This window comes from Saimiri boliviensis, chromosome 14, assembly GCF_048565385.1.
Source record: "Saimiri boliviensis isolate mSaiBol1 chromosome 14, mSaiBol1.pri, whole genome shotgun sequence".
Lineage (NCBI taxonomy): Eukaryota > Metazoa > Chordata > Mammalia > Primates > Cebidae > Saimiri > Saimiri boliviensis.
In genome coordinates this window covers 59,503,523-59,528,528 of record NC_133462.1, presented here as the reverse complement: position 1 = coordinate 59,528,528, position 25,006 = coordinate 59,503,523, and the positions used below count along the sequence as shown (strand labels likewise).

Below are 25,006 nucleotides of genomic sequence, written 5' to 3'. Positions count from 1 at the left end.
ACATTCAGACACTACACACAGCACAAACACTGATAGCCACACACCGCACATTCACACTCACACACTATACCCAGCACACACACTGATAGCCACACACCACACACTCACATTCACTACACACAGCACACAATCAGCCACACACCATACATTCACACACTCACATATACACAGGGCACATGCACACTCACAATCACACACCCCACATGTGCACACACACTTCACACATCATACACTCACATCCACACATCATACATTCACACAGATACACTACACATAACACACACACTCATAGTCACACAACACACTTTCCCACAGTACACAGCACACACACTCATAGCCACACAACACTCATTCACACACTACACACATGACACACTCTTAGCCACACACATGTTCACATACTGACTACACACACTGACAGTAGAGCCACACACCACACACACATCATGTACCACACGATGCAAATTACACCCTCACACACCACACCTCACAGTCACATGCCACACTTATTTCATGTGCTCAAACATCAGAGCCATACTACCCACATCACCCACTCACACATTCACACATATATTCACCCTCACACACTCTTGCCCACACACACATCACGTTCATTGACTCATACTCTTCTCTGTCTCTCCAAGACAGTCCGAGGCCTCAAGCCCAGCGCATGGTGGAGTCCAGCTGCGTGACAGCTCTGGGGCATTGGGAAGAGCCTGCCACGTAGGGAAGGGTGGGGCTGATCCTAGCTGGGAGCTCTGGCACCAAGCAGAGGCCTGAGCTGCCCTCTGCCATCTTGGCCCATTTCAGGGCTGGAGGACATCACAGCCACAGCTGCTCTGGGCCAAGGGAGACTCAGGGATGGGGCAGGGCAGGCTGCCTGCCCACGCACACACTTCCTCTGCACCTGCTCTGAGCCTCACATTCAACCTCCGCCGCCTATGTTGTTGTTTTGGAGAGCATGTGACAAATCCGGTGTGTGGGGGCGAGCAAGGAGTAGCTTACACAACCCCTGTGGAGCCCAGTTCTGTCAGTCACACCCTCCCAGAAACAGTATGAGAATAGCCCGGATCCCCCAGGGGCCCTTGCACCTGGGGATGGGGCCCTGGGAACTGACCTCCGGGGATGCAACTTCTAGGAACGGAGCCCTGGGAATGCTCTCATAAGTACTATCCCTGCGCAGCTCACAGCGAAGGCTTCTCAAAGCACTTCCATGCCTGCGAGTTCTGCTGGGCCTCACAAAAGCCATGTGAGGTGGGAAGGGCAGGGGCCATCCCTATTTTATCAAGGAGAAAACTGAGACCTAGGGAAATTTACGCGAAGCTAGAAAGTACCAAGCCAGGACAAGACCTGAGGTCTTCTGAGTTGGATCCAAAGCTCTTCCCAAGATGCCCTGTGGCCTCAGCATCTTGCTCCATCAGTTAATGGACCTTACCCTTGGGCCCTCAGGGTCCTGAAGGGCAGCTCTACCAGGCCTCTGTGACTTCAGGCAGAGTGGCTGCATGACCTGTCACACCCTAGTCCTGGCACTGCCTTGGTCACTGGATGGAGACCTGAGCCCTTGCCACAGGGCAGCACCTTGTGGGGACAGTTGGGGGAGATGAAGGGTGAGGGATGGCTGAGGTGCTGGGGGGCTACGGTGAAGGCCCCGGAACTACGTCCCACAGGAGGAAATGCCAGGGATCATCTAGTCCCAGCTTCATTTATTTCCTAGATGAAAAACTTCAGGCTCAGAGAAAAGTAATGGATTCCTCAAAGTCCATAGTTAGTTTAACCCCATAGTAGGTGCTCAAAAACCTCTGTAAAGATGAGTTGACTGGTGACTGGTAAGGACTACAGCCAGCATCTTCTGACTTCAGGCCCGCCCTTCTGACCATATAGCCTTTCTCGGGTGGGAAAATCAGTGAGGAGGCTCTTTTATCCTGAAGGCAGAATGAAAGTAAATGACCCCAGCTCAGAAACCAATGAGTATACATAAAGCACGGGAGGCCCTGCCGAGAAGAAGCGCCGAGGCGAAGGAGTATCAGGCTGGTCACTGCTAAGAGTCTAGAGGAACTTCCTAGATGCCTCCTAAACCAGGTGACGCTTTCTCATTCAACACAACATGTTTTCTTAGCTCCTGACTTCCGCTGTGGTTTGTATGCGCTCTCTTTTTAGCCTAAGAGTAGTTAGCAAACAAAGTTGTCATTTCCTCATCATCAAGGCTTGTTCCTCGTTGAGGACTAGAAATCTCTTTCACGCTTCAGATCGTGAAGGGTTCCTGAGAAAGCAGCGTGTCTCTGTCCCCTCTCTAGGAGCTCTTGGATGGATCTTGTGCTCTAGAAGGAACAATGGACCCCTGGCTTTGGTTACTTTACTTCCTGCCAGGTGAGTACTATGGGGAAACACTTCAGACCTCTGAATGAGGTTTGAGTTGGCCACAAGTAGAAGAGTTGCCTGGCAGCTCCGGCTCTGATGTTTCTGGATGGATTCACTTGCAAACCAACACGTAGGGCAGGACAAGAATGGAGGCCACCTTAGGTGTTGAATGCCCTCCTCACTCCCTGCTAATGCCCCTTTCTCTACTTCAGACACTCTCCTGTTTTGGTCAGGTGTTAATTCTATCATCCAGGCCAGAGTGCAGTGGTGAGATCAGGGCTCACTGCAGTCTCAAACTCCTGGGCTCAAGTGATCTTTCCACCCCAGACTCTCTAGTAACTAGGACGACAGTTACAAGCCACCATGCTCAGATAATTTTTAATTATTTTGTACAGATAGGGTCTTGCTGTGTTGCCCAGGATGGTCTTGAACTTGTGGCCTTAAGTGATCCTCCTGGCTCAGTTTCACAAAGTTCTGGGATTATAGGTGTGCCCCACTGTGCCCAGCCAGGTGTTAACTCTTAAGAGCTGAAGGTGTCATCTTTCCTAAACATCTTAGCCTATTAATATGGTATCTTGAAGCAAGCACCTCCATACTTCTTTCTTCTTACCTCTACACTCTTTCTGTAGATCTTTCTCAGTCCTCAATTTCCAGCTTTCAATCCTAAATGAAAACTCTGTAATCCATTCAGTAGCTCTAATCTATTTCCTGAATTCCATATTTCAATTTACAGCTGTCTCCTGGGCAACCCCTACTTCAATATCCCACTGAGATTTGAAATGTAACCTGCCTAACCTTATCTCAAACTCCTTATTGATTACCATCCAAACCAGCTATTCCACCTGTCTGAAGTATCTCTGATCCTCAGCCACGAAATGCCAGAATTGCTATTTACCCGCTCTTCCCATTTATCCACATTCAGACCTTGATCCAATCAATGGCAAAATCATGCAGTTTCTAGATCCGTATCTACTGGGATAAGCAGCAGCAGCAGCAATTGCTACTAGGAAGACAATAGAGGAAATGGACAGGAAAAGAGCACACAATCCCCTCTTAACTATCTTTCCCGCTTCCTCTAACTCAGGCTGCATGTAGCTCCAGATTGATTTTCCTAAACTTGACTTTTTAAAATTTTTTTGGAAGTGTAAAAATATGAGATTTGGCATTTTATTTTAACTGTACAATCAGCAAGAAGAAAAATCTAAACTAAGACTTTAAGGGAGTTTCCTATCTAAAGAGAATTTACAGAGTTTAAATGTAGATAAGGTCAATTTTAGTAAAATCAATGGAGTCATAGTCATGGGTTAATTATCAAAAGGTTGGTGAGTAAATTCAATTTCCTATGACAAATAAAATGTATAACTTTAGTGAGCCAACGCAATTTCCTACAACAAACATTTGAATAAGACTAACATAGTATTAATATTATAGGTTATAAACTTGGGAGATTAAAAATAAAACTGTATTTAATCTTTCTTATCTGAAATGAAATAGTAAATACCAGACTTTCATTTTGAATTTTTTTTAATTTTTTTATTTATATATATTTTATTGCACTTTAGGTTCTGGGGTACATGTGAAGAACATGCAGGATTGTTGCATAGGTACATGCATGGCAATGTGGTTTGCTACCTCCATCCCCGTCACCTATATCCGGCATTTCTCCCCATGTTATCCCTCCCTAACTCCCTACCCAACACTGTCCCTCCGCTAGTCCCCCACAACAAACCTCTGTGTGTAATGCTCCCACCATGTCCATGTGCTCTCATTGTTCAACACCCGCCTATGAGTGAAAACGTGGTGTTTGATTTTCTGTTCTTGTGTCAGTTTGCTGAGAATGATGGTTTCCAGGTTTATCCATGTCCCTCCAAAGGACACGAACTCATAGTTTTTTTTTATGGCTGCATAGTATTCCATGGTGTATATGTGCCACATTTTCCCTGTCCAGTCTATCATCGATGGGCATTTGGGTTGGTTCCAAGTCTTTGCTATTGTAAACAGTGCTGAAATGAACATTCATGTGCATGTGTCCTTATGATAGAACGATTTATAATCCTTTGGATATATACCCAGTAATGGGATTGCTGGGTCAAATGGAATTTCTATTTCTAGGTCCTTGAGGAATTGTCAAACTGTCTTCCACAATGGTTGAACTAATTTACACTCCCACCAACAGTGTAAAAGTGTTCCTATTTCTCCACATCCTCTCCAGAATCTGTTGTCTCCAGATTTTTTAATGATCTCCATTCTAACTGGTGTGAGATGGTATCTCAATGTGGTTTTGATTTGCATTTCTCTAATGACCAGTGATGATGAGCATTTTTTTGTATGTCTGTTGGCCTCATATATGTCTTCTTTTGAAAAGTGTCTGTTCATATCCTTCACCCACTTTTGAATGGGTTTGTTTGTTTGTTTGTTTGTTTGTTTGTTTTCCTGTAAATCTGTTTTAGTTCTTTGTAGATTCTGGATATAAGTCCTTTATCAGATGGGTAGATTGCAAATTTTTTTTCCCATTCTGTTGGTTGCTGGTTCACTCTAATGATTGTTTCTTTTGCTGTACAGAAGCTCTGGAGTTTAATTAGATCCCATTTGTCTATTTTGGCTTTTGTTGTCAATGCTTTTGGTGTTTTAGTCATGAAGTTCTTGCCTATGTCTATGTCCTGAATGGTTTTGTCTAGGTTTTCTTCCAGGGTTTTTATGGTGTTACATCTTATGTTTAAGTCTTTAACCCATCTAGAGTTAATTTTAATGTCAGGTGTCAGGAAGGGGTCCAATTTCTGCTTTCTACACATGGCTAGCCAGTTTTCCCAACATCATTTATTAAACAGGGAATCCTTTCCCCATTACTTGTTTTTGTCAGGTTTGTCAAAGATCAGATGGTTGTAGATGTGTGGTGTTGTCTCCGAGGCCTGTGTTCTATTCCGTTAGTCTATACCTCTGTTTTTGTATCAATACTGTGCTGTTTTGATTACTGTAGCCTTGTACTATAGTTTGAAGTCAGGTAGCATGCTGCCTCCAGCTTTGTTCTTTTTGCTTGGAATTGATTTGGCTATGCAGGCTCTCTTTTGGTTCCATATGAAGCTTAAGGTGGTTTTTTCCTGTTCTTTGAAAAAGGTCTTTGGTACCTTGATGGGGATAATGTTGAATCTATAAATTACTTTGGGCATTATGGTCATTTTCACGATACTGATTCTTCCTAACCATGAGCATGGAATGTTTCTCCATCTGTTTGTGTCCTCTCTTATTTCCTTGAGCAGTGTTTTGTAGTTCTCCTTGAAGAGGTACTCTACATCTTTCATTAGTTGTATTCCTAGGTATTCTGTTCTCTTTGTAACAATTGTGAATTGCAGTTCATTCTTGATTTGGCTCTCTTTATGTCTGTTATTGGTGTATAGGAATGCTTGTGATTTTTGTACATTGATTTTGTATCCTGAGACTTTGCTCAAGTTGTTTATCAGATTCAGGAGATTTTGGGCTAAGATGACAGGGTCTTCCAAATATACAAGCATGTCATCTGCAAATAGAGACAATTTGACTTCCTCCTTTCCTAATTAAATACCCTTTATTTCTTTTTCTTGCCTGATTGCTCTGGTTAGCACTTCCAATACTATATTGAATAGGAGTGGTGAGAGAGGGCATCCTTGTCTAGTGCCAGATTTCAAAGGGAATGCTTCCAGTTTTTGTCCATTCCGTATGATATTGGCTGTGGGTTTCTAGTAAATAGCTTTTATTATTTTGAGATACGTTTCATTAATAGCTAGTTTATTGAGAGTTTTTAGCATAAAGGCTGTTGAATTTTGTCAAAGGCCTTCTCTGCATCTATTGATATAGTCATCTGGTTTTTGTCTTTCATTCTGTTGATGTGGTGGATTACCTTTATAGACTTGTGTATGTTGAACCAGCCTTGCATCCTCAGGATGAAGCCTACGTGATCATGATGGGTAAGCTTTTTGATGTGCTGTTGCAATCGGTTTGCCAGTATTTTATTGAAGATTTTTGCATCTATGTTCATCATGGATATTGGCCTGAAGTTTTCTTTTCTTGTTGAGTCTCTGCTGGGTTTTGGTATCAAATGATGTTGGTCTCATAAAATGATTTGGGAAGGATTGCCTCTTTTTGGATTGTTTGGAATAGTTTCAGAAGGAATGGTACCAGTTCCTCTTTGTATGTCTGGCAGAATTTGGCTGTGAGCACATCTGGACCTGGGTTTTTTTGGTTGGTAGGCTATTAACTCAACTGCTGCCTCAACTTTAGTCCTTGTTATTGGTCTATTCAGGGTTTCAACTTCTTCCTGGTTTAGGCTTGGGAGGATGCAAGTGTCCAGGAATGTATCCATTTCTTCCAGGTTTACTGGTTTATGTGCATAGAGTTGTCTGTAGTAATCTCTGATGGTAGTTTGTATTTCTGTGGAATCTGTGATGATATCCCCTTTATCATTTTTTATTGCCTCTATTTGATTATTCTCTCTTTCTTTTTATTAATCTGGCTAGTGTTCTGTCTATTTGGTTGATCTTTTCAAAAAACCAACTCCTGAATTTATTGATTTTTTGAAGGGTTTTTTGTATCTCTATCTCCTTCAGTTCTGCTCTGATCTTAGTTATTTCTTGTCTTCTGCTAGCTTTTGAGTTTTTTTTTTTTTTCTTGTTCCTCTAGCTCTTTCAATATTGATGATAAGGTGTCAATTTTAGATCTTTCCTTGCTTCTCATGTGGGCATTTATTGCTATAAATTTTCCTCTAGACACTGCTTTAAATGTGTCCCAGAGATTCTGGTATGTTGTGTCTTCATTCTCATTAGTTTTGAAGAACATCTTTATTTCTGTCTTATTTCATTGTTTATCCAGTCAACATTCAAGAGCCAGTTGTTCATTTTCCATGAAGTTGTGTGATTCTGAGTTAGTTTCTGAATTCTGAATTCTAATTTGATTGCAAATTAGAAATTGTGGACTGAGAGACTGTTATGATTTCCATTTTTTGCATTTGCTGAGGAGTGATTTACTTCCAATTATGTGGTCAGTTTTAGAGTAGGTGTGATGTGGTGCTGAGAAGAATGTATATTCTGTGGATTTGGGATGGAGAGTTCTGTAAATGTCTATTAGGTTTGCTTGGTCCAGGTCTGAGTTCAAGTCCTGGATATCCTCATTAATTTTCTGTCTTGTCAATCTGTCTAATACTGATAGTGCAGTGTTAAAATCCCCCACTATTATTGTGTGGGAGTCTAAGTCTTTTTGTAGGTCATTAAGAACTTGCTTTATGTATCTGGGTGCTCCTATATTGGGTGTGTATATATTTAGGATCATTAGCTCTTCTTGTTGCATTGATCCTTTTACCATTATGTAATGCCCTTCTTTGTCTCTTTTGATCTTTATTGGTTTAAAGTCTATTTTCTCAGAGACTAGGATTGCAACTCCTGCTTTTTTTTTTTTTTTTTTTTTTTTCTTCTCTCCATTTGCTTGATAAATCTTCCTCCATCCCTTTATTTTGAGCCTATGTGTATCCTTGCATGTGAGATGAGTTTCCTGGATACAGCACACCAATGGGTTTTGACTTTTTATCCAATTTGCCAGTCTGTGTCTTTTGATTGTGGCATTTAGCCATTTACATTTAAGGTTAATATTGTTATGTGTGAATTTGATCCTGCCATTTGATGCTAGCTGGTTGTTTTGCCTGTTAGTTGATGCAGTTTCTTCACCGTGTTGATGCTCTTTACCGTTTGGTATGTTTTTGGATTGGCTGGTACTGGTTGTTCCTTTCTATGTTTAGTGCTTCTTTCCAGAGCTCTTGCTAAGCAGGCTTGGTGGTGATGAAATCTCTGAGCAATTGCTTATCCATAAAGGATTTTATTTCTCCTTTGCTTATGAAGTTTAGTTTGGCTGGATATGAAATTCTAGGTTGGAAATTCTTTTCTTTAAGGATGTTGAATATTGGCCCCCACTCTCTTCTGGCTTGTAGGGCTTCTGCCAAGAGATCTGCTGTGAGTCTGATGGGCTTCCCTTTGTGGACAATCCAACCTTTCTTTCTGGCTGCCCTTAGCATTTTTTCCTTCATTTCAACCCTGGTGAATCTGATGATTATGTGCCTTGGGGTTGCTCTTCATGAAGCATATCTTTGTGTTGTTCTCCGGAATTGAATATTGGCCTGCCTTGCTAGGTTGGGGAAGTTCTCCTGGATAATATCCTGAAGAGTGTTTTCCAACTTGGATTCATTCCCTCCATCACATTCAGGTACACCTATCAAACATAAATTAGGTCTTTTCACATAATCCCATATTTCTTAGAGGCTTTGTTCATTTCTTTTTACTCTTTTTTCCTAATCTTGCTTTCTTGTTTTATTTCATTGAGTTCATCTTTAATCTCTGATATCCTGTCTTCTGCTTAGTCAAGTTGGCTATTGAAACTTGTGTATGCTTCGTGAAGTTCTCATGTTGTGTTTTTCAGCTCCATCAATTCATTTGTATTTCCTCTCTAAGCTGTTTATTCTCATTAGCATTTCATCAAATCTTTTTTCAAGGTTTTTAGTTTCCCTGGCCTATAAAAGATGGCCACAGGTAGCTATTTGGGAAGAAATTGTGTGAAGACTGTACTGGCAAGCTGGGGTATCTACTATGTATATACCAGGACCCTTGTGCTCTGGGCAGGAGCAAAGGATGAAAAGAGAAGGCAGATGGGCAGAGGCTGGGGGCAGGAAGGTTAGGGTTGCTTTCCCTGCATGACCACAGGGTAGAGTGGACATCCAAGGAGAGTGTGCATTTGTTGAGCTAGGGAAATAAAGCAAATTTTATTTAACAGTTCATTAGCTTGATTTATAACTTAAAAATATTCAGATATATAGTATCTGGGCCTTAATTTGTACTCCTACCCCAGGTCCTGCAAATGCTGGGGTGGGCCTCCCAAGGGCCCAGTGCATGAGGCACAAACTGTAGACCACATTGCCCAGAGCCTTGTGTAGAATTCTATAATAAAGCAAGGCAGTGTCATGCAGTGTGAGCTTTCAAGCCCTTTTTACCTTGACAATAATAATAATAATAATATGTACATTTGATGCTGGGACCTAGCATGCACACACACACAATTAAAATGTATTCTTGATTCTTTAACATGAGGATGAGTTCCAGGCTTCAGCAGCTGGGTGGACGATGAGGTTTTTGGAAGAGCATGTGAAGGAACAGATTTTGGAAGAGAAATCAATTCTTTTTCAGCTGTCGTTAAGTTTGGCATATATCTTACACATTCAAGTAGGGTCTGAGGGGAGATGTCAGAGGCAAGTCTGAAGCTCAGAGGTAAGACTGGAGATCACATTTTGGTGAGATCTATAGCACTGTTCTTAGAAACCATGGGAGTCAATGAGCAAGTGAAGGAAGAAAGGGAGGAAGGACAGAGGAAAGAACAAGTTCAAGGAACTGGCCCTGGGCCAGCCCAGCACGGAGAGGTGGGAAAGAAGGAGAGTGAAACAGGAGGCTGACAGGGAGCCATCACTGAGGGTGTGCAGTGGGGAAGCCACGGCAAGGGTGTGCTTCCAGATGGGCTGGCTCCTTTGGTCAACTGCTGCTGAGAGGGTGAGGGGAAGCGAAGACAAAGAAACGAACACTGCATGTGGCAACAGGAGAACTTCGGTGACTTGACAAGAGCAGTTTCAGTGGAACACTGGACACGAGATTCTGATAGGAGTGGATTGAAGAGAAATTAGGAGGTATGGGAGAGAATCTGATTCAGCAAATTTGATAACTGGTTTAGAAAGAGAATAGAGAGATGTGTTGGCAGGTGAAGGGGAGGCAAAGGTCAACTGAGGGGTTTTTAAAGATGGGCAAAGCCAGTCATGGCGGCTCACACCTGTAATCCTGACACTTTAGGAGGATGAGGTGGGTGGACCATTTGATCCTGAGGTTCAAGACCAGCCTGGGCAACATAGTGAAAGCCCATCTCTATCCCCCGGAAAAAAAAATTAGCCAGGTGTGGTGTTAGCATGTCTATAATCCCAGCTACTCAGAAGGCCGAAGTGGGAAGCTCGATTGAGCCCAGGAGGTGGAGGCTGCAGTGAGCCAAGATCGCACCACTGCACTTCAGCCTGGGTGACAGAGAAAGACCCTGTCTTAGAAAAAAGAAGAAAAGATGGGCAATAGCGATGGCAATGCTAGAAGAGAAGGCCATTTTCCTCCAACAGCCAGAGAAAGAAACGAGATCGTTGCAGACAAGAAGTTCTAAAACAGGTGAGAATGATGGAATCAGGACACAGGTGGAGGGGTTGGCCTTTGAAAGGAGGTGGACACTTCATTCACTGTGACAGGCAGCAGGTCTGGACACACACAGATTACCGTATTTGGAAACAAAAAGCTGAGTGGGAGGGATGTTTCTCATCCTTTAAAAAAAATCCATGCCCTTTTGATAAACATAAATCAGAGGCCAGCTCTCCTTCTTCCTGAGACCTGCCCTGATTTGAGTTGACCAGGTTCTCATCTGCACTTCCACCTGGAAAATCACTGCGAAGTGGGCACCAGAGTCCCTCTTCAGAGCTCCCCAGCCACCAAGGCCCTGTAGACCTTGACCTTATTTTATATGATAAAAATTACAGTGTTTTTCCCATTTTCCAATCATGTCTCTACATCCACTTATATATTGAGAGTGATTATTTAAGCCACATATCTCCCTCTTCCCTATCATGACCACTGAAAAACAAGTCACCAATTTAGAGATTAATGCCACTTACTTAGCAGCCTCTCAAAAATATTACTATTGAACAGGTTGTTTCCTTTCTATGCCTTTTCCCATCTATGCCTTTCTTCTCCAGAATCGTTTGTAAATGTAGTTATACAGCCCAGGATTGTAGCAATGCAAGGGCACCTGGGACACTTGTTTAAAAACATATTTCTAGACCATGCCCTGGACAGATGTAATGGCCATTCCTAAGCACAGGACCAGGTCATGGGCATCATGGCCATTCTCCTCAGATGAGTCTCAGGCACACTGTGCTATTTCAGAAGTCTAAACCAGTAGCTTATATCTATCTTTTCTGTTTTAAAAATCTGCTTTTCTAAGACTTGGGAATAGGTCAGAAGCTACCATGAACCTGAGGAGAACTAGTTACTTTTTCCTGGGGTCTGGTCATTTGTACATTGCCAATTACTGCTTCCTCATGGACCAGAGCTCAGCACAGCCAGCAGCCTACCTTGCGCTCCATCCATCCGGGGTCTGCACAACAGGGAGTTGAACGGGCAGACCAGGGATTTACCAAAAGCTCAACCCTGGGCCCCTGAGGCTGCGGGAGGTTGCTACATAGCTGAAGACTCCATCTCTGCTATCTTCCCCTTGCGATTTTGTATTATCTTGCTCTTGGGAAAGTGGACTTGGGACTAACCCCCTTCCCGGCTGGGTTAGTCTCATTCAAACACTTCCATGTGCTTCCACCCTCGGCACTCAGCTTCCCACACAGGTGGGGGCTGTCTGGATGCACAAGGTGATTCCTGCAGACCTTCCTTGGATTGGGTCTTTGTTAACTGGCACTTAGTGACAGGTCACCTTCCCATTGCAATGTCTAGTTGTGAGGCTACCTCATGACTCAATTTCCAGTGGGTTTAAAGCAGTGCTGGGTTTTTCATGTGAGGGTTTCTATGTCAGAGGTCTTGCTGGTCCATCTACCTGTCCCTATCATGTTCGCATCAGTTACACTTTTAGATCTCAACATGCTCCTGTACATCCTCCCTCTGCAGCCCACCCACGCTCCCCGACTTTTCCTCTCCCATGATTGTTTTGATCTCTTTACCACTGTCAGAATTCTTCCCTTTGTCCAGAATGTCTTTATCCCAAAGCCTCAAGCCCCACCTCTTTCCTAAGCTTTCCCTGACTCTTGTTTGTCTAAACTCCCTAGTACTCTCCTTAATGTATGCCCTGGGGATAAATCTCAGTAAGTCTGCAAATTTCTCTCTGCCCATTGACATGCTATGTTCTCTCTCACATCCTGGCCTTTTGAGGGGCTGTTCTGGCTGTCTGGAAGACTCTCTTCTCCTCTTCCACTTCAGCCTTCCAGCCCCACTTCACCACTCACACACTATGCCATACGAACTTTCTTCCCAGAAATATGCAGACATTTATGAGAATCCACTTAGTTGGCAATTAATCAGACATGGCCTTATGTTAGTAGCTGGCTCAAGCGCATTAGACCTGACCTCTGTCACTCAAAGCATAAGCTGTATGATGTCAGGGACTCATGAACCACATCTTTTATCCCTCCCCAGCACACATACTGTGTGTGTGCACCTATGCACACATGCACACACACCCATACACATCCTCACTTCCCGTCCTATGTCCCCTGCCTCCATGATGAGCATTTCACTCTCTCAGTTGCCCTCTATACCCATTCCTTCAGGTCACAACTCAGACATTGTTTATTCCAGAAAGCCTTCCTCTGCCCACGCCAGCCCCTGTAACAGCCTAGATCAGGTGCCCATGTTCGCTCCTTCCAGGGAACCCTGTGCGATCTGTCATGGGAGGTATTACACTGCTCAGTGGGTGTTGATTGGTATCACTCACTAAATGATTTGTGCCTGAGGGAGGGATGCCGGCTGGCTTGCTGTCACAGGACAGGCATTCGATAAACCCTTGTTGAATGAGTTAATAAAGAGAGCTGTGGATGAATGGCTGGATGGATGCATGTAAGCGAAACAAAACTGGAAAGGAAAATCTGTTGCAACATACCCGCACCATGCTTCCAGCAGCGCGCTGAGGTCACATGGAGGCTACATGTTGTTTGAGGTCACCTGACACATATTATGTCTCCTTGGAGTGGGTGATATAGTTTTGATGATCATCTCAAGGGTTTGGTGTGTGGGTTTTTATGGGTTTGGGTTTGGTGGTGAGGTTGAAGCTGGGGTTTACTTAAGGTAAGTCTCAGGCATAGGGATGGGGGTGAACATAGAGCTGGCCTAAGGTTGTGAATAGGGTTGGGGATGGAAAGAGGCTCAAGTTGAGACTAAGGGTAGAAATGAGAATAAGGGCAGGGCACCATGGCTCAACTCCAGCATTTTGGGAGGCCAAAGCAGGCAGATCACTTGAGTCCAGGAGTTTGAGAACAGCTTGGTCAACATAGTGAAAACCCCATCTCTACAACAAAGACAAAAATTAGCCAGGCCTGGTGGCATGCACCTGTAGTCCCAGCTACTTGGGAGGCTGAGATGGAAGGGTTACTTCAGCCCAGGAGGTTGAGGGTATAGTGAATCATGATCACACCACTGCTCTCCAGCCTGGGTAACAGAGCAAGACAAAAAAGAAAGAAAGAAGGAAAGAAAGAAAGAGAAGAAGAAGGAAGAGGAGGAGGAGGGAGAGAGGGAGGGAAGGAAGGAAAGAAGGAAGGGAGGGAGGGAGGGAGGGAGGAAGGGAGAGAAGGAAAGAAGGAAGGAAGGAAGAGAGGGAGGGAAGGAGGGAGGGAAGAAAGAAAGAAAAGAAAAGAAAAGAAAAGAAAAAGGAAATGAGAATCGGGCTATGGCTAAGGACAGGCTGAGGCCGAGCTAATAATGGGGACAGGGCTGGATCTGGGGTTGAATGTTAGGTTGGGCTGGAGCCCGGGCTAGGGTTGGAGGGAGGGCTGGAGCTGGGAAGTGTATGGGGCTGGGATATAGCTAGAGATGGGGCTCCCTCTGCATTAATCTCCTCTCCCTGCAGTATCAGGGGCTCTGAGGATCCTCCCAGAAGTAAAGGTAGAGGGGCAACTGGGCGGATCAGTTACCATCATGTGCCCACTTCCCGAAACGCCTGTGAGGATATATCTGTGCCGGGAGATGGCTGAACCTAGAACATGTGCTACCGTGATATCCACCACCAACTTCATCAAGAACGAATACAGGGGCCGAGTCACTCTGACGGAAAACCCACACGAGAACCTGTTCCTAGTGAAGGTCGCAGAACTGACGGAAAGTGACAGCGGCGTCTACGCCTGCGGAGCGGGCATAAACACGGACAGAGGAAAGACCCAGAAAGTCACCCTCAATGTCCACAGTGGTAGGTTCCTCTGCTGATTGTAGGCTCAGCCTACCCAGAAAGTGTTTCCACTTGGGAAGATCAGGACAGCCATCTAACTGTAACAGTCACCAGACTCTTACACTGTTGCCATATAAGCCACATAATGATTGTGATCCTTATGAAACCACAAAGTCAATTAACTTCATGGTCCACAGAATTTTCTACCCATCATGGATGAAAGGAACAAGATAGGTGCTCTCTTTCTATTTTCCATCCTACCCAGGGCATGGGGGCAGTGAGGGCTTGAGATTGAGGAGAGGCTCTGAGATGGAGGAAACTGGGAGCAAAAGGAAATAACTATCCTACATAACGTTCCATGAGAAATAAAGGAAAGACACGAATTTATCAAGCCACATTTACAGGCCAATCTTATTACTCTACGACCTGATCCTTTATTTCTCTGGAATCCCGCCTTTCTCCTTTCCTCCACTGAGTTCCCCACACATACACAGCACTAATTCAACAGCCTAGGAGACCTCTGCCGATTGTGCAGGAAATGTTGACTGGGCTGGGGGAACCAGTATGTATTTCCTCCAGGGAAGCCCCAAACCCAGCTCCTCTTCTGCTCCATTCTGTGGACCCTGCCCTCATCCCCTCACTGTCATCCGCTTTAACTCTATTAGCTCCAGCTTACGCCGACTGGCCCTTCCCCAAGCCTCAGTCTCCCCCTAGAGACCACCAACACATTCCTCTTCCCTCCAATAGAATACGAGCCATTATGGAAAGAGCAGCCAGCGCCTGAGACTCCAAATTGGTTTCATCTGCTCCATTTGTTCCAGATGCCTGCACATGCCAGTTCTTCCAAATCTGTACCCAGAGGTCAGTTCACTGTAGCGATGGTGGGGGGAGAGGGGGGAGATAGTGTGGCAGTGTGAAAATGGAGTAGGGGTCTATGTTAAGTTCATAGAGTGACTGGCAGAGCTGAGCTAAGTCTTAGGTGTATATTCCCTGCCTTTAGAGAAGGTACCTACCTCCCTGAGATCTGCTGTCCATATCCCTCAAGCCTGTCGGACAGCCAGGAGACGTGGTCTTAGCTGCAGAACTTACATATTACCACCAGGTGGCACCACAAGCAACGACGTTTGTGCTCCACTCACAAAATCTAGCTCTTTTATGAATGACTGCAGAAAAAAAGACTGGGCAGACATTTCCCAGCTGGAGATCATCATGTCTCGTGCTTCCCACAGGGCTGTCTTCTACCTGCTGATATCTAATGATTTTAGCTCTATTTTGCAACTAAAAGATTAATGATGTTCAAACTAATGATACCTTTACAATTCAATATCATCGTCCAGTTTTAAATGCATTTTGACATGCAGTATTTCCATCATATTATCCCATATGCCTATGAGGTGGAAACATTAATTGAACATTATTACACTAGGTGACCTTGCTGAGAGCCAAGAGGGATAGTGTAGCTGAACAGATTATACAGCCAAGGTTGTGACTGATAAGGGTGAGATCGGGGAGAATAGATTAGCACACAAATACAGCATGAGGCAGAGTGGGAAAAGGACTGCAAAAAAGGTTTTCCCCCTGCTCAGAGGTGGGTAAGCTCTTCTACCTTGGAAGTCAGGGAAGGCTTCCTGGAAGAAATTGTATTTGAAGCAAATATACTTGCAATTGACTAGGTCTAGATGGCATGTTTAAAAAAGCAAAATTGTAGCCCATGAGGACGCAAGAACAACAGTAGCCTGCACAGAAGGGAAAGGTACGTTGTGGGAAGAGGTGGTGACTTAATCCTGTTGAGAACAGAGTGTATAAAAGGAATATCACTTTTTCCTGCCACCTCCTCCAGTTACCACACCAGCTCCAAGGACCAAGGTCCTTCCAGTCCACCACCCCTCCCCCACCACCCAAATCATCCACTATTCTCGAGTGTCCAGAGCATCTTCAGTAGTAGCTGACAAGCCCCCAACCCTCCTGCCATCCACTACAGCCTCAGAGATCTCAGCTCGAGGGGTGCTGCTCAAGCCTCGGACAGCCGGCTACAACCACCACACCAGGCTGCACAGGCAGAGGTAAGAGACCACTGTCCAGGATCTAGACTTACACTAGAATTAGGAGATCCACGGAAATCCACTGCAATGCCCACTATTAGAGACCCTCCTTGGCTTCGTCTCTAGGCCACTGTGAAATATACCACCTGTGAGTATAGCTCATTAACTCATTAGTTCCTTTAACAAGAACACACTTGTCAATGGCCCAGCATCGATCCTGTAGAAAGAAGGGAGAACCAGCTCTTCCAGTCACTCTCATCATTCAAATCTATTTTGATGGGGAAGAACTAATGAGAATAAATATAAAATTAACCATTAAACTAGTAATATTAAAATTGCTTTCACCCATTTCCTTTTACTGTTTCATGTGTCTACTAGGAAATTTCAAATTACATATGTGACTCTGTGACTCACTATCTATTGGACAGCTCCAGTCTAAAGGCCAGGGTTCAGTCCAGGGTAGTACTGCAATATACCACTAGGGGGAAGCATTATAGCAGACTCCAAAGGCGGGGGTTGGGGGGGACCCTATTAATAATCAAAATTGTTTTTCCATAAGCAAAGACAAAGGCGGAGGGGACCTCCAAAATCATTTGGCTTCTATAGGTAGGAGAAACTGGGGCCATGAGAGCCAAGTGGTTTCAAATAGAATCAGGACTCCTGATTTCTAGTCCAATAGAACCAGGACTCCCAATTCCTAACCTATTAATAGAGAATACATCGACTCCAACCAGCATTTTCTTACTCTCTACTATGTGGCAGGCATTGTCCTATGTTCTGAAGATGTGAAAAGATGACACTGTGCAACATCCAGGTCTTACTAACATAAGTCTGACTGTGATAAAGTCTGAAACAGTCGTGAACACAGGAATTAGAAACCCAAAGCACAAACACACACAAATGATTCTGACTTACTGTAATTAGGAAGATAAGGGGACTTACACAATGTCCCTTTAAGAGAAGTAAGATTTCAATATGTAGAGAAAACTGAAGGGAGAATTTCCAAGCAGAAGGAACACTATGAGAAAAACATCCTTTTCCTCACCATTATAAGGAACTAGCCCAGTCAATATTTGCAACAATCTCGTGAAGAAATTGAGGTGTGAAACATTGGAAGGTGTGTTAAATTCTTTACATCCACTCTTACTTCATCCTTACAGCAGTTCTGCGAAATACATTTTACTATACCCATTTATGGAGAGATAAGGCTTGGAAAGGTTAGGATACTCGTTCAAGATCACACAGGCAGTAAAAGGCAGAATCTGAATTTGCATTCGAGTTGCGTGGCTTCATAGGCAAGTCTTTCTGAGCGGGGGGTGGAGTGAATTCTGTTAACAAACGGACAAACCTGTAAGTCCTCTCCGAAAATGTTGTCCACACAGGAGCGCGCCCTCAACCTACCTGCTTTAATAATCTCTTCCTCCCTCTCTCCCTCTCCTTCCCACCCCAGAGCATTGGACTATGGCTCACAGTCTGGGAGGGAAGGCCAAGGATTTCACATCCTCATCCCGACCGTCCTGGGCCTTTCCCTGCTGGCACTTCTGGGGCTGATGGTGAAAAGGGCTGTTCAAATGAGGAAAGGTGAGCGGCTGGGCTGGGGGCTTGGGTAGGGACGGCTGAACTGCCCAAAGAGCCCAGAGCATTCAGAAGCCCCTTTTGAACCTCCAGGAAAAACTCGGGGAGCTTTCTCAATGAGCAGCCTGGCGTGCAGGGAAGTGGGGGTCACTGGGCTGAGGACAAGGGTGGCCTGGGCCCTTTGGTCTTCTGGGCAGGGCAAGGCAGTGCCTCGTACATTTCGCACGCTTGGAACATCTCCAGAACACACACTGCCAGGCCCTGGGGAGGCGGCAGCCTTTCATTTGGGGAGGGTGGCACGGGCCTCTGATGCCATTTTCCTTCCTCTTCCTGCGGCTTTGCGGGGAAGCTCTCTCCAGGCGGGCCCGTCGACTGGCCGTGAGGATGCGCGCCCTAGAGAGCTCCCAGCCGCCCCGCGGGTCGCAGCAAAAGCGCTCCCAAAACATCTACAGCGCCTGCCCGCGGCGCGCCCCTGGGGCGGACGCTGCAGGTGAGCGGCCGGGAGCGCCACTGGAAAAAGCCGACAGAGCGCGCTGTCTCTGGGAAAGCGGGGCGCTGCGGGGAGCCCTCCTAGGTCCCAGGGCTTCCCGTAGGGTGGGACTGGGGGGTTCGGGCTAAGGAGAGGGGCGAGGTGAGGTGTGAGGCCAGGGGACGGGGGGAGAGGTCGGAGGGCGGGGGGTGGGCAGTGAGGCTGGGAGGCGGGGGGGGAGACGCGGGGGCGGGGGGAGCGGGAGACTGTAGTTGGAGGGTGGGGCTGGAGCCTGGGACACCGCCTCACCTCGCCCTTGCTGTTCCTAGGCAATGGGGAGACCCTGGTTCCAGGCTCTAGGGAGCCGTTGTCCCCCGCCCTGCTGCAGGTAAGCTCCGCTCAGGTCCTGATTGGCAGCCGCGGCCCGACTGGGCAGCCCCTGCCCTGGGCGGGACCGAATGCAGCTCCCTGCGCTGCCGCAGTGATCTAGAAAGCAGGTTTCCCGCAACTCCTGGGCCCTGAGCCGAGGAACAAGTTGTTTTAGTTTCCTCCTCCTTCGGTGTCAGGAGGTTGAATACCGGAACTGTGTAGACTTGGTTCAATGACTTCTGGCCAAGCAGTTCTCAAGGGTTACCTGCGTGCTGGATGCCCTGGCTTAGCAGGGAATGATAGGTGGCAGTTCCACAGTTGCGTGAAAGGCTTTCTGGTGGAGGAGATTCGATTTCTAGGAGGTCCAAGACAGGGGGAAGCTCCCCGGTTTCACCTTCCTGTTCGTGAGAACTTTCTGGTAAGCTCTCGAAGGTGAGAGGAGGTAATTTACCCTTCACTGAAGGCAGTTAGGCCTGGTCTAGAGGATGACTTAGGAAAGATGTAGACAGGGCCGGGCACGGTGGCTCAAGCCTGTAATCCCAGCACTTTGGGAGGCCCAGGCGGGTGGATCACGAGGTCAAGAGATCGAGACCATCCCGGTCAACATGGTGAAACCCCGTCTCTACTAAAAATACAAAAAATTAGCTGGGCATGGGGGTGCGTGCCGTAATCCCAGCTACTCAGGAGGCTGAGGCAGGAGAATTGCCTGAACCCAGGAGGCGGAGGTTGCAGTGAGCCGATATTGCGCCATTGCACTCCAGCCTGGGTAACCAGAGCGAAACTCCGTCTTGAAAAAAAAAAAAAAGGAAAGATGTAGACAGAATTCAACACCTTGAGTAAGGAGGATTCAACTTTAGATCCAGAGTGGACGGAGGGAACTCAAGTTTCCATTCATGGCTACTGATAGATGGTTGAGTAGAAAGCCTTCAATCATCTTTAATAATTGAGATGATAAAGCTTTTTATTCTCTAAAGTAGCCTACAGAGTCCAAAACAGGCAGAACCCAGAATTTTTAAAAAAAATTTAAAGGGTGTGGTAAAAATTCCCTTTTATTTTTTTCTTTAAAAGTGATTTATTTGAGTCTGACTGCAAAATACAGGTGAGGAGCATGGGCAATGCCTGTAACCCCTGGGTTGCCCATCTTCCCACTCCATGCTCCTATAAATACCCTTTGTACAACAGCAAGCTTATGCTGTCCTCAAGCGCTTGCACATTCTAACAGCTGCAGAGTATAGCATAGGACCAGGTGGAAAGTTAAACAGATGCCCCACTCACAACGTAGGGCCCCTCCAATTAGTCTTCCTACTCCCTTTTGCTAATAGTAACTGCTTGCTCTTCCTATTGGTCATAGATAATTACACCTGCACAATTCTCCGAGTGCTTTCAAGTAATCTCAGAAGGCAGTGACTAAGACCCTTTCCTTGCTCCCAGCTTCCTATGTCCCAAGCTGCCTGTGGCACCCAGACTGCTGCTGCCCCTGGGTCCCGCACATTCCAGCGTGAGGATGGAGGAAAGGCAGGCCAGGCCAAGCATGAGGAATTAACAGTCTTTACCAGGCTCAAACCAGGAGTCCGTGGCTCTTGAGGACCTCTGTGTATTTGTCATTTTTCTCCTCCACGTTCTTCTCGGCCTGTTTCCGTAGTCTCATGAGCTGTTCCATCTTCTGGTAGGGGATCTTGACCTTCTCCTTCCTCCTCTCCATGGTGGCTGTCACTGCCTGGTACTTCCAGCCAACCTCGTGAGCCAGGTGCCCCAGATAGGCAAACTTTCTTGTAGGCTTGAGACGCACCGCCTTGAGGGCAGCAAGAACCACCGCCCACTTTTTCTTGTCGTAGGGTGGTGGGATGCCGTCAAACACGTTAGGACGCTCCAGGGCAGCCTGGCCTCAGTTGGCCCCGCAGGGCAGCATGCCTCGCACGGTCCGCCGGAAGATGCCACTGGGGGCCCGGAAGTGGTGGGTGCCCGGAAGTGGTGGGGGCCCGGAAGTGGTGGGGGCCCGGAAGTGGTGGAGGCCTCTGGAAGAGTTGGTGTTGATCTGCTTGCAAAGGAAAGCCAGTACTTCAGCTTGTTTCTGTAGATATTGCCGGAAGTGTTGATGCTCTGGCAGCCTACAACCACCACCTTCCAGCCCAGCAGTACCTGCTTAGCCATGATGGCCTCCAGGCGGCCCAGGAGATGGCCTCGACCATTGAGGACCTGCTCCTCCGCCATCTTCGGCAGCCATCTGGGAAGAGAAAATACCTGTTTTGAGTGTAGATTAAGTTAATGCAGCCGACTCCAAAAGACAGCTCACGCAGTGGAAGCCTACTTCCCTCTCCTCAAGTAAAGGCTCAGAGGCATGGAGACAGGAAGAGGTGGCCTGAGCCCGCAAGCCAAGAGGTCGTCTCCAGACTGAAATTCCCTCCGCCTGTTTGCTGTACGGTCCTTTGGCGTCTTGCCTGCTTCGTGGTCAGTACTCAGGCACCAGGACCGTGTGCACATTCCTAGCTCACAGGAGGGAGGAAGAGAATGCTGCTTCTTAAGCCCATGACCCTGAAGTTTCCCACCATTTCCACCTGCGTCCTGCAGACTGAAACTTAACTTTCCCTTGAAGGGAAGTGACCCTCCCTTCAAGGGAGGCTGAGAAATGTCATCCCCAGCTGATCAATCGTGGGCCTGGCTAAAAAGGGAAGAGTGGTACCGGGCAACAAGAGGCAGTTCTGCGCAGTCCCCTCTGGCTTCTCTGGCTGGCCCTTCCCCGCCCCCAGTAGAGAAGGTGCGCACCTGCGTGGCAGTGGTGCAACACTGTCTGTCCACTCCGTCTTTCCAGCAGCCCTTTTCTCTGAAACTGCCCTGTGACCACACAGACCCTCACCTGGGCCTGCACCTTGCTCCAAGCTGACCCTGCCTCTCTGCTTGAAACTCTCGTTCCCACTATTAGGTGCAAAAAACTTGTTGGAACAAATTTATAACCAGGTGCCTATGCTTAATGACTCATTATTATAGTCTCCACGGGGAATATTTCCATTTCTTAAGCCAAGTAAGTTAAATGATGAACTATAACAAGCAGTGAAAGATAAATTTTTGTTTATTTTTAACAAATCTAAAACTTTCTTTATTATCAAAGAAAATTAAAACATAATTGAAGGTAGTGTGAAAAAGATATGCATCTTGATATTTCTCTTTTCTCTGTGTCACCTTCAATTTCGTGCATGATTTCTCCTGCTGTTATGTGCTGGTTAATTTGCTTCAGGTTGACATCTTGAGCTGTTCTGGGATCCAGGTCTTTCTTGACTGGTTTTACATCATCTAAGGGGAGTGCTACCTACGTGTGCTTATTAGCTGTCTTTCACTGATTACTTGACTGAGTTTCATCCTCACTGACATTTATACCAGGACCATCCAATTTTCTTTCTTAGTTTTCATTGCTCTCATTGTTATTTCTCTTTTCCACCTTCTCTTTTTATTTCTTTTCTGTTTCATAGCTTCTTATTTCCTTGACTGATGGAAGACATCTTTTCGAAGCAAGCTGCTGCTGCTTCCCTCTTTAGTAAAGTACAAAATATATCAAAGTTCCTTTCAATGAGTACTTTGGAATGTCTACTGTGTTCAGGCTGCTGGTCATCTAGTTCTCAGAGCTTGTGTTTAAATGCGTAACCATCCTCCTCGTGGTCGCCTTCTTCGGCACAGTCCTGTCTGCTGAGAACTGACCATCCTCAAGGTGGATGATCCTGATGTTTCCTTCTTGGGAAGAGGAGCACCAGTGTGCCTTATGGGCTGCCATCTTATCCCCTTCACCACCCATCCCCTTCCTGGAAGGCACTGTCACAACACCACATCACAGCGTCTCTGAGCATTACAATGGTGCAGAGAGTGACTCACCCTACTTCTGAATAACTTCCTATGAAGGTGCATATTTATTCCACAAGTCACAGCATCTTATCCCCCAGGGGATACTCCTGTGGCAGCTGGGTCTCTTTCAGGCCCATGCTTAGCCACATGATTTTACTCTGAGCCCCATTTAAGGTATTTCCTGCCTACATTAGGTCTCAGTGATTTCCAGTTACCTTGGGCGAGGCACCGGCATGAAAATCCCCAGGGTTACCCTACTTGATGGAGCTGAGCCGCCTCTGTGTCTTTGCCTTCTGGAACTCAGCAGCCACGCCCGTGCCCCATTGTCCGCTACGAAAATCCACCTGGGGAGATATTAAAATCACCCTACCCAGATCCAGTGATGCTTCTTTCATTGTCCCCAGGTGTCTGAATCTCCCTGGCTCCATACCCCACCTCTGAAGACCAGCTGTGAATATGTGAGCCTCTACTTCCAGCCTGCCGCCAAGATGGAGGACGGTGATTCAAACGACTACATCAATGTTCCTGCCTGACAGCTCCGCAGCTGTCCCCTGACCCCAGGCCCAGACTGTGGTGCCAAGGAGTCTCGTCTGTCTACTGATATCCAATATCTGCTTCATGTGTTCTCAGAGCCATCATCACTTCCCATGCCCCATCTCAAATCCCATCCCCTTCTATCTGTGCCCTGAGCGTGGCTCTGCTCCCAGGTCGTCTTGCACACCTTGGCCGCCCCCTGTAGTCGACAGGTAAGGTCTAGGCATGCAGAGCAGTTGTCTCAATGCTACTTGCTTCCTTTTTAAGCCATCTAACAGGCTGTGGGATTTGCAGAGCGTTTCTTCAATGTCTTTGACCACAGGGTTGTTGCTGCCTAGGCTCTAGATCACATGGCATCAGGCTGGGACAGAGGCAGAGCTATTCTCAGGCATCCTTTCCAGGGTTGGGTCTTACACAAATAGAAGTCTCTTTTTCTGAGTTATGTGGATAAGCCTCAACCCCATGGACTAGGCAGGGGTCTAGTATGAAAACACTCCCAGAAATGGCTTTGCCCTGTTCCAAAATTTAGCACCTGCTAGTGAACATCTACTTATCTCAAGTTATATGCTAAGGGCAATTTATCTTGGTGTGATGATGTATTCTAAATTTTCGGAACCGAGCTTGTTAGTGAGATTTGCATATTAAAAAAGTCTTTGTCATCTCTTTATCTTTCTTCTATAGCCTGATGCTGATATTTGTGCACTTAACTTTGGTCTATTTTAGTCATTCAAAACTATTATATTTTTTAGCTTTCACAAATGTTCCTCATTTCTTTGCCAGTTCCAGACAACATATAGCAAGGTGAGGAAGGAAAGCAGTCAGGAGTTCCTGGGTGGCCAGGGCTCTGCAGTAACACTTAGGTCATGGAAGAAGAGATATCCCACCTCCTATGTACACTTTTTGTCTAAGTTTTTGGAACAAGGTCATAGTCAGAGGTTACATCTTCAGATTGATAGCAACCACAAAGTTCAACCAGAGCTTGAGCTGGCTGCCCAGCCTTGTTTTTGGGAAGAAGGCCCTTTCTGGCTATACAACACAGTCTCACTGGGCATCCATCCAGAAATAGAAAAGAAAGGCTGCCAGATTTGAGTTGTGTTGCCTTTTATTAGCAGGGAGTGTCATCACAGATTGGACAGTACATCCAGGTGCAATGTCATCATCAGCAGGTCAGCTTGGCACTCAAGTGGCAAGTTAGGGAAGAATGACTAGGATAAAATAAATAAATAAATAAATAAATAAATAAATAAAGGAGGGCACCAAGGGAAAGGGATGATGGGGTAAGCTGTTGAGTGTGGGTGGGAAATGAAATGTTAGTGAGCATCTGCTTTGTGCTGGGCACTTTAATCCACGTTTTATCTTTTATCATGTACTTTTCAAACTGATGTCTCTTCCCCACACCCCCATGCCACCAATCCTCTGTCCCTGCAGGTATCAGAAGACAGTGTGATTTCCATTCTCTAAAGTTCAGTTTTACATCCCAGCATCCCTCTCTGTTTTTCAATAATCCAAAGACAGGCAAAAAAAAAATTAAGACCACAGTTTATTAAGTACTTAGTGAGCACCCATCCACTGCCCCACACTCTGGCAAGGATTATGAGGGGGAAAGGAGGAGCATGGGGCACAATATTCTGCTGTCTTCATGGAACATACAGTCTCACAAATAAATAGAACATCAGTTGAAATACTGACATTAATTAAATAGAGTTGTAATAAATACAGGAATCTTCTCTGTAGACTCCACAGCATCCTGAGGCACCTTCCCTGAGTCTCGCTGGAGCTGCTTAAAGAATGAGTTCTTTGATAATATTCCTGGGCCAAAAATGGGACCCATGACCAAGGGTGTCAAGCATCCAGCGAACAG

At 46.0% G+C, this 25,006-nt stretch overlaps 1 protein-coding gene and 1 pseudogene across 4 annotated transcripts; one reads left to right on the top strand and one right to left on the bottom strand.

Annotated features, from left to right (window-relative positions):
* Positions 1–2,190: 2,190 nt before the first annotated feature.
* FCMR (Fc mu receptor) lies at positions 2,191–23,811 on the top strand. 4 transcript variants are annotated; one of them, XM_010341010.3, is made up of 8 exons: positions 2,191–2,367; positions 14,011–14,346; positions 15,073–15,186; positions 16,307–16,388; positions 17,818–17,948; positions 18,292–18,432; positions 18,741–18,799; positions 23,016–23,811. In XM_010341010.3, the coding sequence occupies exons 1-8, from the start codon at positions 2,331–2,333 to the stop codon at positions 23,142–23,144; spliced, it is 1,029 nt and encodes a 342-aa protein (XP_010339312.3). In that variant the 5' UTR covers positions 2,191–2,330; the 3' UTR covers positions 23,145–23,811. The 4 variants fall into 4 exon arrangements, with proteins under 4 accessions (XP_010339312.3, XP_003930480.3, XP_010339313.3 ...); XM_003930431.4 differs by having other exon boundaries at positions 16,166–16,388; XM_010341011.3 differs by lacking the exon at positions 18,741–18,799 and having other exon boundaries at positions 16,166–16,388; positions 23,016–23,109.
* Positions 20,313–20,996, bottom strand: LOC101050766 (large ribosomal subunit protein uL13-like; annotated as a pseudogene).
* Positions 23,812–25,006: the final 1,195 nt, after the last annotated feature.

Excerpts from the sequence above, each read along its gene's own strand:
- FCMR (XM_003930431.4), top strand. The coding sequence starts at position 2,331 with ATGGACCCCTGGCTTTGGTTACTTTACTTCCTGCCAG. Across the intron at positions 16,389-17,817 it reads ACCAGGCTGCACAGGCAGAG|AGCATTGGACTATGGCTCAC; the intron begins GTAAGAGACCAC and ends TTCCCACCCCAG. Across the intron at positions 17,949-18,291 it reads GGCTGTTCAAATGAGGAAAG|CTCTCTCCAGGCGGGCCCGT; the intron begins GTGAGCGGCTGG and ends TTTGCGGGGAAG.